We start from the raw sequence: 14,086 nt of genomic DNA on the forward strand, positions 1-14,086 counted from the left end.
TAATTATTTCTATTTTTAGTAGAGAACAGGGTCTGGCTCTTGCAGAGGCTGGTCTCAACCTCCAGCAATCCTCCCACCTCAGCCTCCCAGAGTGTTAGGATTATGGGCGTGAGCCACTGTGCCCAAAGTCAACTTTCAGTTTACATTGTTACTTGAATATTTTGATGAAAGATGTGCTAATTAATCTTTGCCTTGCTTGGTACAATCTTGTGCTAAAAGAAACCTGTCAGTAAATTCTAGGATTTTTTAAAGCTCAGAGTACAGTGTTACCTAATCTAAGAACCCCCTTGTAACAGTAATTTTAAAATCATGTCTACTTATCACCTAGGTTCGTTCACAATTAGATAATTTTGAGGCAGCTGGCTATAGCTCACAAACTACTGATCCAAATCAACCTCATTTTATAGATAGGGAAAGAAACCTCCTCACATCCATTCAACATGTTTAATGATGACACTCAAGGCTGGGTGTGGTGGCTCATGCCTGTAATCCTAGCACGCTGGGAGGCTGAGGCAGGCAGATCACTCAAGGTCAGGAATTTGAAACCAGCCTGGGCAAGAGTGAACCATCTCTACTAAAAATAGAAATTAATTGGCCAACTAAAAATATATAGACAACATTAGTTGGGCATGGTGGTGCATGCCTGTAGTCCCAGCTACTCAGGAGGCTGAGGCAGGAGAATCGCTTGAGCCCAGGAGTTAGAGGTTGCTGTGAGCTAGGCTGATGCCATGGCACTCTAGCCGAGGCAACAGAGTAAGACTCTGTCTCAAGATAGGAAAACATGTTTAATGCTAACATTTTACTCAAAAGTATAAGATAATGCTGAGACACCTTCTGGGACCAAAATGTCCTTTATTAGAATAATCACCCTGTTTGAGTTTTATTATTTTTACATCAGAACTGAAGTGTTTAAGATACAGATTAGTACATAAAACAATCTCATTACAGAAAATACATTTAATAAATTAAAGCAAAAAACAAAGACCTGAGAAAAAGCAAGACGAGCTGGAACCAGAGTCTGGAAATATCCAAGGAGCTACTCTTTTGAGTCATATTCTCCTCAGCTTCCAGTGACCACTTAATAAGCACAAGGTTTGATGTTTTAAAATATAAACAAATGTAAGCTTATTTTATACTGTATGAAGTGCTAATTTGAATATATTAAAATAGAATTTGAGAAAGATTAATAAAAATAATGATCATTCAATTGAAATTAATGTTAAGCAGTTTACAGCATTTTGGTGCTAGTGTTTTAAGTCTGCATGAGCAAAGTACTTGTGTAGCTAGTTTCTTAAACTTCATAGGAAACCTAGTATAATTCCAAGTGCTTACATGAAATATATTAGAAATAGTTATTCAAATGGTATCAAGATACTATGGTCCTCAAATAGGCCACCTCTAAAGAGTCTAATAACTAACTACAAATCATTATAGTAACTACATAAATGTATCAGAGTAAATAGTTCTATACATAAGCAATACTTAATACTGGACATCTATTTCCAAAGCTTCAACGATACGTGCAGCAGAAGGACGATCTTTAGGCTCTTCATTAGTACATACAGAGAACAGTTCAATTACTTTCTGGTACGATTCATCCAATTCTTCCATGTTAATAGGTGGCCTGGTTCCCAAAGCTGCATAGTATGCTTCATCATCAAAGTCACTTTCATCAAAAGTTTTATCTTGAAGGAGTCAGAGATTAAAATAATAAATCACTTTAAGTCATGGAAAAGCTTAATAGTTCACCCTTGTGAAATAAGAATTTAGTATCCAGTATGCTTTCCATTATATCATAGATAAGGAGTTTTTAAAATAAGAAAACCCAGAGAAAAAGTTCTCTCCCTATTCTCAATCTACATCTCATATGTATGAGGGTATGACGACGTTAAGCTTACATAGTACCAAATTAGTGATCAATATTAACCTATATCTTAATGGAAAGATATAAATTAGTGTAAAGAGATTGGGATTTATGTTTTTAAAAAGTACATTCATACCATCATCATCATCATCTGAAAGATTCATGTGTGGAATAGACAAAGTCATCATTTCCCATAGAGTAAGGCCAAAGGCAAATATGTCTGCCTTGTCAGTAATAATACCATTCTCCTCCAAAGCTTCCTTGGGTTTCCAAGGCTCTGTGCCAATGTAACAGGCCTCAGGGTCCGTCACTGAAACAAGCAAAATACAAATAAAATGGTCATGAGAATAGGCCCTAGAAATCACAAAAATGGGCAAGCAATTTGAACAGGTAGTACACGAGTTAACATCACCAGTAAATGTGAAAATACACGCAATAATGAGGATTAATTATTAATCATTAATAAGGATTACTTTCTACATATCAGATTGGTAAATATTCATGAAGCTGGTCAGCTAGCAAATATGTAGGGTAACAGCACTTCTCTTAGTAGTAGGATATCAAGATTTTAGACTCTGGCACCAACTTCCTTGCCTGGGTGAAAGACATGTGCAAGCTGTGTGACTGAGCAGATCATGTCACTTCTGGATCTCATTTTCTCCACTGTATGAATTACATCGTCATTATACTAAGATAAGTGCTATTCCTATGCTTTTATGACTACTAAGTCAAGGAAAGGGTCCACACACATTTCCATTTAAATTTGAGTCAATTTATCAATTTCAGTGAAAAAACCAGCTAGAATTCTGACTGGACTGAATCTCTAGATCAATTTGAGAAGAATTAACATTACATATTTTTTTTTGTTTTTGTTTTTTTTTTTTTTGAGACAGAGTCTTGCTTTGTTGCCCAGGCTAGAGTGAGTGCCGTGGCATCAGCCTAGCTCACAGCAACCTCAAACTCCTGGGCTCAAGCGATCCTACTGCCTCAGCCTCCCGAGTAGCTGGGACTACAGGCATGCGCCACCATGCCCGGCTAATTTTTTCTATATATATTAGTTGGCCAATTAATTTCTTTCTATTTATAGTAGAGACGAGGTCTCGCTCTTGCTCAGGCTGGTTTCGAACTCCTGACTTTGAGCAATCCACCCGTCTCGGCCTCCCAGAGAGCTAGGATTATAGGCGTGAGCCACCGCGCCCGGCCTAACATTACATATTATCTATAATTTTTTTCTACTCCCACCCCCCCAATCTACAGGGATTAAAGTATAAGCATAGAAAACAGTATTTTTTTCTAAAATGTCCAATCACTGCCTAAACTATCACATAACAAATTCTTCTCTATATTGGGAACTATTTCCAGACTCTTCATATTTTTCTGCCTCCTCTGGCATGAGTATCACAGCTTTAATTACTATAGCTGTTTTCAACATCTGGTCAAGATGGGAGACTTTTTATTATATACTTTTAAAAATAGTTTTTGATTTATGTATTTAAAAATACAAACACTATATAAAATACTACTTACCAGTCATATTTTCATCCAATGTTAGAGAAACTCCTACATCACAGATTTTAATTGTTTCAAAATCACCTTTAATTACAACATTTGAAGACTTTATGTCTCCATGAAGCAGTTTCTTTTCTTGGTGCAGATACTAAAATAGTAAAAATATGAATAAAAAATATAAGCCTATAGTTTAGATAGGGTGTTCAAGATGTTTTTATTTGAAGGTTATATTTGTCCAGCATTTCAAATTACCTGAAGCAGGAAAAAGGACCATTCTGTATTATAATATGTTGGTTTGCCATACCAGAAATCTACCAGATTTTTTTTAGAAGATGTTTAACTTTGTATTTTCAAACTCATCATACATATTTTTATATCATAAGGTACTACTGCAATTTTACTTGAAGCTATTCTATTTAAACAATGAGACAACAGATGACTTAGGGCCACATACAGTCATGTACAACATAATGATGTTTTGGTCAATGACAGAATATACAACAATGGTCTAAGATTATAATATTGTAATTTTACTGCACCTTTTCTTTGTTTAGATATACAAATATTTGTCACTGTTACAACTGCCTACAGTATTCAGTATAGTAACATGCTGTACAGGTTTGTAGCCTGGGAGTAATAGGCTATCTAGCTAAGGGGCACAGTAGGCTATGCCATCTAGGTTTGTGTAAATACACAGCAACCAAATTGCCAAATGGGCCAGGCACAGTGGCTCACGCCTATAATCCTAGCACTCTGGGAGGCCAAGGTAGGTGGATCGCTCAAGGTCAGGAGTTCGAAACCAGCCTGAGCAAGAGCAAGACCCCCGTCTCTCTAAAAATAGAAAGTAATTGACCAACTAAAAATACATATACAAAAAAAAATTAGCTGGGCATGGTGGCGCATGCCTGTAGTCCCAGCTACTCGGGAGGCTGAGGCAGGAGGATCGCTAGAGCCCAGGAAATTGAGGTTGCTGTGAGCTAGGCTGACGCCACAGCACTGACCTCGAGCCTGGGCAACAAAGTGAGACTCTGTTTCAAAAATAAAAAAAATTGCCAAATGATGTATTTCACTGTTAATTCACATGAAGAGGAAGCAGAAATGTAACCTAATACTATATTTTGTTTTATACATTAACCCCCCTCTTAACAAGTAATGATATTCACCCATGCTAAAAGATGTCCTGCAAAATGGCTATTTGTTCATTTTTCAGCATTTGAATATCTCCTCTGTGAGCTGGGCATGGAGAAGACAGACATTTCTTGGTATATAAATGCCCACCATAAGTGAATAGGCCTAAATACATTTACAATGTAATTTATTAATTCCATTATACATTTAAAATTTAGTTATTAAATAACTCAAATTAGTTTATCCTAGCTACTTAAAATATAATCTAAATAATACATTTAGAAACATTTGTTTTTTGTGAAACAAGGCCTTTTTTGCCCAGGGTGGTCTCAAACCCCTGGCCTCTGAAAGTGCTGGGATTATAGGCGTGAGCCACTATACTTATCTTTATTTGAACTCTTAAATCATCCAATAGTTTCCTGGAGCAGTCATTACTTCTGTTTTTTTAGCATATAGAATTTTTTAAATTTCTTACAGAAAGCATAATTTCTTTGCATAATATTGAGAGCGCTTTTTTCAGTAGACCTGTAGATATACTCATGATGTCCAAAACATACCCCACAACGTAATCTTTAAGAGCTTTGCTCGCATCAGAGGGTTAGGCTATACCCTTAGGAATAATTGCTAAATTTGTGTTAGATGTATTAATCCATTGAACTAAATCTAACACATGATCTCTACAGCAAAACTACCTGATGTAGATTATTTCATGCTTTATGTGAGGGCCCCAAACAATACTTTGCTTATTAAAATGAAGAAATAGTGCACTCTCGGTCCAAACAATTCAGTTGGGAGATCACTAAACTGAAAAAATGGTGCACTCTGTAATGTGACTCTATGCTGACTTAAGCAAATTCCCTCTTTTAGGAGAAAAGAAAAATCCCACCTTGTAACTAGGTATAGGTAAGTGTTTAATGTCTTCATATTCCACAAAAGTTATTTAAAATACAATGGCATAGTTACCTTTAACCCTCTTGCCATGTTCAAAGCAACTTTTAAAATTATGGCTGCTGGAAATGGATCTCGGCTATCTTTTCTTCTTTCTTCTATTAAGTCATTTAGGGACTTTTCACCTCCATATTCCATAGCAAGACATAGACTGCCATCACTGGCTTCAGTAAAAGCACGATAGCCTTAAAGAAAACAAGACATTTCTTTACTAGTACAGGGAAGAATAAAAGTATTTAAGTTTTTTATAGTAATGTGATTGAAAACATGGATCTGGACTAACAATGGCAAATATACAATGAAACAGCCATTATTTACAAAACTAATCCAGTAGGTCTAATTTAAAATGCCTTCAATGTTTGACAATAGTACCACAAATTAAAATATTTTACTATTCTATACTTCCTTAAATATAATAGTTTCACCAGCTATACTTGTATTAAAAATGCAAAATGGCTGGGCATGGTGGCTCACGCCTGTAATCCTAGCACTTTGGGAGGCCGAGGCGGGTGGATTGCTCAAGGTCAGGAGTTCGAAACCAGCCTGAGCGAGACCCCGTCTCTACCAAAAATAGAAATAAATTAATTGACCAACTAAAAATATATATACAAAAAATTAGCCGGGCATGGTGGCACATGCCTGTAGTCCCAGCTACTCGGGAGGCTGAGGCAGGAGGATCGCTGAGCCCCGGAGATTGAGGTTGCTGTGAGCCAGGCTGACGCCACGGCACTCACTCTAGCCTGGGCAACAAAGTGAGACACACTGTCTCAAAAAAAAATAAAAATAAAAATAAAAATGCAAAATGAAAACTAGGAAATTAAGGATCATTTTATATTCCTGAAATCTCTAAAGTACCAGCACCATAATGACTATATCTATTCCCATGAAGTTTAATATAGTACTTAAGTATCTAAAAATATTACATGTGAATTTTTAGAGTGATCAAATTAATTTGATTCCTGACAATCTTTAGCCTCATCCTCCTCATTTTTATTTGTGAAACCAGTAAAGAGTGTATAAACTGTTTCTAGATAAAAAGAATAATAATTAGACCAGATAATGCTACCAAATAAATTTAAACTTACCTACAATGTTTGGATGGTGAAGGCTTTTTAAAATCTTAGCTTCATCAGTTAATCTCTTTTGATACACACTTCGATAATGTTCATTACATATAGGATTAATCTTCTTCACAGCCCAAGGAGAATGAGACAAACCTCTTGGAGATCTAAAGGATAAAAGCCACAATACAATTGTGAAATGACTAAAAAAATTCCAAATTTTGAAAAGACTTGATAGTAATTTATTTTTAAAAATGTAAAATATTTTAGAATACATTTCCATTTCAATTGGGAGATAAGTATCTGATATACTGAGAAAGTCTCCTATCTATATACTAGAAGGGAAGGGATAAAAAGAACTGGAAGGATATGGATAAAATATTATAAATTTTAAACTTAGAACTGCTACACTATTTTCTATTATAACTTTTCCATTTGAGCATGTCAGACTACCAACTCTTCATCAAACATGTATATGTAGAGATGACTTATAGAATGCTAGAGTCTTGCTTTGTTGCCCAGGCTAGAATGAGTGCAGTGGCGTCAGCCTAGCTCACAGCAACCTCAAACTCCTAGGCTCAAGCGATACTCCTGCCTCAGCCTCCCGAGTAGCTGGGACTATAGGCAGGCACCACCATGCCCGGCTAATTTCTTTCTATTTATAGTAGAGACGGGGGTCTCACTCTTGCTCAGGCTGGTTTCGAACTCCTGACCTCAAGCAATCTGCCCACCTCGGCCTCCCAGAGTGCTAGGATTACAGGTGTGAGCCACGGTGCCCGGCCAATATACCAACCAAAACTCTGGAAAAGATATAAAAAGTTCTAGCGACAAGAATATGGCAGTCAGGTAGGATCAGGAACCTACCCCAAATCTAAATATTTGAATTTTTATATTCCTTTGTTTTGCCTCCAAGTACAGTGAACTACTACGATTCCACATAAAAAACGCTAATCTGAAATCTTACACTCACCTTTTCATTAGGTAAACATTTACCCCAGTACCAAAGCCAAGCTTCTGCATAAATGGAGAGGCAGGGATATTTATACATGGAGTTGAACATGATGCTTAATGTCAGAAAGAGAAATAAACAAAATTAATATTTGCAAAGATCTATACAAAAGCATCCTAACATTCTTAATATACTATTGCTAAGAGTATTAATTGACATAATCTTTTTGGAGAATAATCTGACAGTATCTGTCCTAATTTTAAATGGATACCCTTTGACCAAGTCTACTTTTGGAGCTCTAGTCTCCTACAGTAACACCACCGAAGCACAGGTTGGTAAATGGCCTGTTTTTGTATGGCCCACAAGCTAAAAGTTGTTTTTACATTTTTAAAGTGCTGTTGAAAAGTAAAGAAAGAAACAGAAGAATATGCAACCGAATCCCTATGTGGCCCACAAAGCCTAAACTATGTTTTATCTGGCCCTTTACAAAAAGTTTGCTGACCCTTGCACTACAGTATGTACCCAAAGAGACCACACACATACATGCATGCAAGCATATTCTTTTATACACTGGGATTTGCTTTTGTGGCTGCAAACAAAAAACCTAAGTGAGCATCATTGAGGCATAATTATGGTATGTAAATATTACAGAGTATTCAGTCATAAAAAAGATGAGACAGAGTTTTGCTTCTGTTCATGAACAACTATAAAATGTCTTAAGATTAATATTATAAAGGAGATTTATGCTAAAACTGTACATGAAGACATTTCTAACAGCGATAACAAAAGCAAATAAGAAAGGTCTTACATCTGCTATCTTACCAGATTTACTTTTTTCAGATAATTTACTTGGTGTCTTGAAATTACTGATTCCTTCCATTGTAACCACCACTCTAGGTCCTAAATTGAAAACACACTGAAAGTTACATTATAGTTATAAAGAATAGAACTCTCATTTCTTGAAGAAAAATATTCCTAGAACAGTATCACTCAATTTATCATATAAACATAAAATTCAAAAACTGAAAAAAAGACCAACAAATATTTAGTCCAATTTTATTTACAAGAAAACTGAAACCTAGAGATACAATTTCTTACCCATGTTCAATAATAGTGATTGGGTACTTTTGTTTTAATTATAAAGTAATATATGCAATTGTTAAAAATCACCTAGTACAACAAGGTAAACAGTTTGTCTCCCTCTCACGCTTCCCAGGAGTAGCTGTTAACAGGTCTCTTACATCCTTTTAAGAAAACTGTGTACGCAGGCCGGGCGTGGTGGCTCACGCCTGTAATTCTAGCACTCTGGGAGGCTGAGGCGGGCGGATACCTCGAGGTCAAGAGTTCAAAACCAGCCTGAGCAAGATCGAGACCCCGTCTCTACTATAAATAGAAATTAATTGGCCAACTAATATATATAGAAAAAAATTAGCCAGGCATGGTGGTGCATGCCTGTAGTCCCAGCTACTTGGGAGGCTGAGGCAGGAGGATCGCTTGAGTCCAAGAGTTTGAGGTTGCTGTGAGCTAGGCTGATGCCATGGCACTCACCCTAGCCTGGGTCACAAAGCAAGACTCTGTCTCAAAAAAAAAAAAAAAAAACTGTGTACACAGCAGCATTCATAATAGCCAAAAAGTAGAAACAACAAAACTCCCTCAGACAATGAATGGATTAACACAATGTGGTACACAGCCATACAGAATATTATTCAGTCATAAGGAGGAATAAAGTACTGATATATACAACATGAACAAAGCTCGAAAACATTATGCTAAGCAAAAGAAGCCAAACACATAAAGGCCACATATATGATGATCCCATTATAGGATATGCCCAGCATAGGCAAATCCACAGATGCAAAACTTCTTACATGTCTATAAAGCTCATTTGTCTATTAAAAAATTGGGAGGCAGAGAAAAGATTGTCATAAATTTTGGAGCCCGTAATAGCACCTTTAAAAACTGTACCAAGGGGGGAAAAATCACCCCAAAGGCCCAACTTTGTCTATTAATAAGTTTGTTCATTTTATTTAAAATGTAGCTACTGACCAGGTGTGGTTGCTCCCACCTATAATCCTAGCATTCTGGGAGGCTCAGGTGGGAGGATCACTTGAGGTCTGGAGTTCAAGACCAGCCTCAGCAAGAGCGAGACCCCCCCCCCTACTAAAAACAGAAAAAATAAGCCGGGCATGGTGGCGCATGCCTGTAGTCCCAGTACTCAGGAGGCTGAGGTAGGAGGATCACTTGAGCCCAGGAGTTGGAGGTTGCTGTGAGCTAGGCTGACGCCACTGCACTCCAGTGCCTGGGCAACAGGGCGATATTCTGTCTCAAAAAAATAAAAAGTAGTGACTGTCACTACAGTCTTCAGATTTGTCTGTATTGAGAATACTAAAGAGGCCTTTACATGTACTTGCCAAAAATATATTTTATCAAGTGACACATGTAACTTAAAGGCAGGAACAATATAGTATTTCTGAGACCGGTTTCAGAACTTTGGGAAGGATAAACTGTTTAGCAGAGTAGGTTGCAGGAGAAGGTACTTCTACTTTGAAAATAATTTCCCCACATGATTCTGATTCCCCCTTTTCCATGTGCATTCATCTTTCCCCACAAGATACTGTGATAGAGCACCTCAGAGATCTACAATTTCTACCTACCTATGTGAAACCACTCCTTAACTCATTCAGTCTACATGTACTTACTGAGCATGTACCATGTACAATAACAGCACACTGCTCTAGGCACTCGAAACACAGCAGCAAACAAGACCCAAACAATAGGATAAATATATAATATCTCAGGAGAAGGGAGGCAGGTGTTGGGAAGAGTTGAGGAGGTCAAGGAAGGTTTTCTTGAGAAATTGTCATCTGAAAGAAGAGAGCAGGCCCATGCAAATATCTAGAGGAAATCTTCCAGAATGAGGAAGTAGGAAATAGGAAGACCCTTAGGCAGACATGTTCAAGGAAAAGCCAGGACACAGCTTGGAAGAGAAGGAAATGAAGTCAGAGAGGCTGGGGGTGGGGCAAATCAAGCAGAACAAGTAGCCATAAGGACTGTGGCCTCCACTCAGAGAGCTGCAGTCACAGCAAGGAGTTCAGCTTTTCCTGAGAGACAGGAAGCTACTGGAGAGTTTTGGAAGGATACACTCCAAGTAATGTTTCAACAGGATAACCAGGACCACTCTGGTGGGGAATAAAGGCAGAGGCAATCAGACCAACAAGGTGGCTATTACAATAGTCTAAGAGAGATGATGCTGGCTTGGATCGGCATGGTAGTAGAGATGGTAAGAAATAGCTGGGTTCTGGACATATTTTGAACCTGCAGCCAACAGGATTTCCTGATAATGTAGACTGTAGTTAGGAAAGAAGAGTTAAGAATGGCTCCAAGTTTTTTTGATTAACAACTGGAAAAATAGGGGTGCCTCTAATTGACACCCGGAGCCCAATTTTGGATGCCTAATTAGACATCTAAGTGGAAATGCCAAATAGGCAGCTGGATATGGATCTGGAATCCAAGCTAAAGATATAAACTTGTGGGATATCAGCACACAGGTGGTATTAAAGCCAAGAAACTAGGTAAGACATCTAGGGAGTAGAAGCGTAGATAGGAAAGAAACAGCCCATCCCAAAACGAGAAATAAAGAACAAACAGCAATCTGAGGAGGGCCAGCAGAGTAGGACAGGGAAAACTCAGGCAAGTAGGGTATCTTGGGAATCTTAGGGCCTTATGAGTCTCACTGCCTTTTCCCCTCAGCATAAGGAAGATTTGATATTCAGAAGCAGCACTAGTGTTTTAAGGAAAAAAACAAACAAACCCTACTTTCTATTAAAAACAACTGGGTTTCAAGAGAAGATTTTTAACATTTTATATTATAGGACACTCTAGTGCTCAAGTCTATAGACATTAAATAATATACTAATTCTAAACCACAAGGTTCTTGCGCAGATAACGGCATAAAACTGAATATTTTAGATAAAATGACCATAATATGACTATGGGCACAGTGACACATACTCTATGGAACACCTAAGACACTTTTAACAATCAAGTACGGTTTAAGCAGCAGCATTAGAAAGCTCCCTGGGCTCCGCAAGCTAATCAATAAATCTACTGGATCCGAGGTCAATAACTTTTATACCCTAAGCCACCCTGGGGCTCAACAAGTATCTGGATGCTACTGGCAAAGCTACGATGCAGACGGGAAACAGAAAACGGTGAAACGAGAGAAAGAGAAAACGTAAAGATAATGAAAAACAGAAACACACAGTAGAAATTCGAATGTAAAAGGAATAGTCGGGATGGGATTATTTCTAATGTCTTCACCCCTCACACCCTCGTAGGGTGTCTGGGGCAGAGGGCAGGCCGTTTGTCCGCCGCTCGCGGTTAAAATCCTCCCTCCCGCTGGGCCTGTCCCCAAGGCCCCCGCCCGGCCCGCAAAACAGCCGCGCTTACCCGAGTCGCACCCGGGTAGGGAAAGGCCGAGGTGGCGAGAGGTCGAAGCCCAGACCCTCTTGAAAACCGGTCCCGAGCGGCCCCAGGAGGACCCCGCCGCCGCCCGCACAGCCAGGCAAGCGCTCGGAGGCGGCCGTTGGCGTTTTGCAGCCTCCCGGCTTTCAAAAGGCCGCGCGCCGCCCCCGCCCGCCGGCCTGGGCTACGGGGCGCCGCGAAGGACACAGCACGCCGAGTTCGCCGGTCCTCGCCCCGGCCGCCCGCCGCTCTCACCGGCTCCTCCCCGCGGCCGAATAGGCGCGCTTCAAACGCAGAGGGAACGGGATAGGAAAGAACCAACTGATCGTCACAGCCACCGTCAGCCCTTCAGAGAACACAACCTGGTTGAAAAGAATATATACGCCCGTTTTGAAGACTGAAGCTCTTCCTCAGACGCTTAGATCTGTGCCCAGAATGTGTAATGATTATTATGTAGATTTTATTACGGATTAATGTGGCCTTGAAACACCGTTACTACAAATGCGTTAGCTTATAACAACAATCGTGCTTGGCCGAGAAGAAAAGTAGATATTTAGAAATTTGGCTAACTCTTGTAATTACCACATTCAGTTCAACATTCATTTACTCAACGGTTATTTATAGAGCACCTACTATGTGCCAGGTGTGCATTGAATGCCGAAGGAGTAGGATATAGTTGTCACTACAAGAGACATACAGATGGCTAAGTCACAGAATCCTCCCTGCTCAGGAGCGGCCTGGAGTCTATGGGAGGTGAAGGCTGGGAAAGGGCCCTAAGAAACGCGTGCACACGCACACACACACACACAGAGAAAAGAGACTGCGGAACTTCTCCAAGAGAAGCACAATGCGCTAGACATTCACAAGATGGTGACCTTTTCAACTGGGGAGAATCAGCCTTCAATCTGGGCCTAGAAAGACGTGTGTGTGTGTGTGTGTGTGTGTGTGTGTGTGTGTGTGTGTGTGTGTGTGTGTGATTTCACTACACTCTTCTGGTGAGATCAATTTCATTGACGTTACTGCCTCTTTACTTCTGAGCTTCAGAAAGCTTCCAATCCCATTTAGGGGGCACATTTTATAAGCGTGTTGGCCGCTCTGTCTACAGGTCTGTATAAGAAATGGGGGCTCTTGCAAGTATCTCTCCATGTACAATCATGAAATACATTTTTTTTAAATGGGGAGAGAAGTTTGGGTTTATATCTACTTCCTGCCAAATCAACCAACAAGGAGTTTTGATCACTGTGTTCTGTGTTGTGTTAAACAGCTGTTGGAGATGTAGATGAGGAAGAAAGAGGCAGTGAGGAGACTGATCAGGAGGCTAACACAGTACCCCAGACAGGGCGAAGTGGCACGTTCCCTCTCCCTACCCACTTCAGAATAAAATCGAGGCCACCACAGACTCTTGCTCAACTTCCAGCCTTCAGAGTCAGATCTACCTGCATCCAAGAGCCTCCTTGGCCCATGTCCCTGCCTCAGGAGCAAAGGTCTTCTCTCCTACATAAGGAGATGGGTCAGCCCGCCATGCCATGGAGAACACCCTGTCTGTCCCTTGCTACATCCAACCCCCTCCTCTCCTAGGTCTTCACACTCACCCTCTCTAGGGGTCCGTTTTCTTCTAAAATCAAACAGTAATAGCAGCACTTATTGTGTGTCAGGCATTGTTTCATAGATTAATTCATTTAATCCTCCTTGAAACCCTATGATGTAGGTAACTATGGTCGCAAACCCCATTTTTCAAGTGGGGAAACAGACACAGAAAGGTTAAGTAATTTGTCACAGAGCTAATAATTGATAGAGCCAGGATTCGAACCCATATTGAGCTTAGATTTCCTAACAAATGTGTTCAAAAAATCTCTTCCATCTTATGCACACCTACACACACACACACACACACACACAGCTCTCCACCCCCAGCCTTCTAAACTCCTCTCTATTCTCATTCTAATTTTTTTTGTGGAGGCGTATTACAGACCTCTCCATCTTTTCTTTAAAGATCTATTAATATAATGCTCTGTACTTTTTTTTATGAAGTCCTACATTTTACAAACCCTGTATTTTGAGGGTTTGTAGATTTTAAGAAAATATCTATTCTTACTGCCTAATAAAATCCTGCCTAAAGCCAGAGCCTGAAAGCTTCATAACTAACCACTGCTTGTGCAAAGA

General features: G+C 39.5%; 1 protein-coding gene across 1 annotated transcript; it reads right to left on the reverse strand.

The window, feature by feature from the left end:
• Positions 1-832: 832 nt before the first annotated feature.
• Positions 833-12,112, reverse strand: PBK (PDZ binding kinase). Its single transcript, XM_012775380.3, has 8 exons — positions 11,909-12,112; positions 8,282-8,359; positions 7,481-7,574; positions 6,535-6,677; positions 5,465-5,634; positions 3,392-3,521; positions 2,001-2,174; positions 833-1,685 (listed from the first exon to the last, which is right to left on the reverse strand). The coding sequence occupies exons 2-8, from the start codon at positions 8,337-8,339 to the stop codon at positions 1,483-1,485; spliced, it is 972 nt and encodes a 323-aa protein (XP_012630834.1). The 5' UTR covers positions 8,340-8,359; positions 11,909-12,112; the 3' UTR covers positions 833-1,482.
• Positions 12,113-14,086: the final 1,974 nt, after the last annotated feature.

This window comes from Microcebus murinus, chromosome 24 (assembly GCF_040939455.1).
Source record: "Microcebus murinus isolate Inina chromosome 24, M.murinus_Inina_mat1.0, whole genome shotgun sequence".
Classification (NCBI taxonomy): Eukaryota; Metazoa; Chordata; class Mammalia; order Primates; family Cheirogaleidae; genus Microcebus; species Microcebus murinus.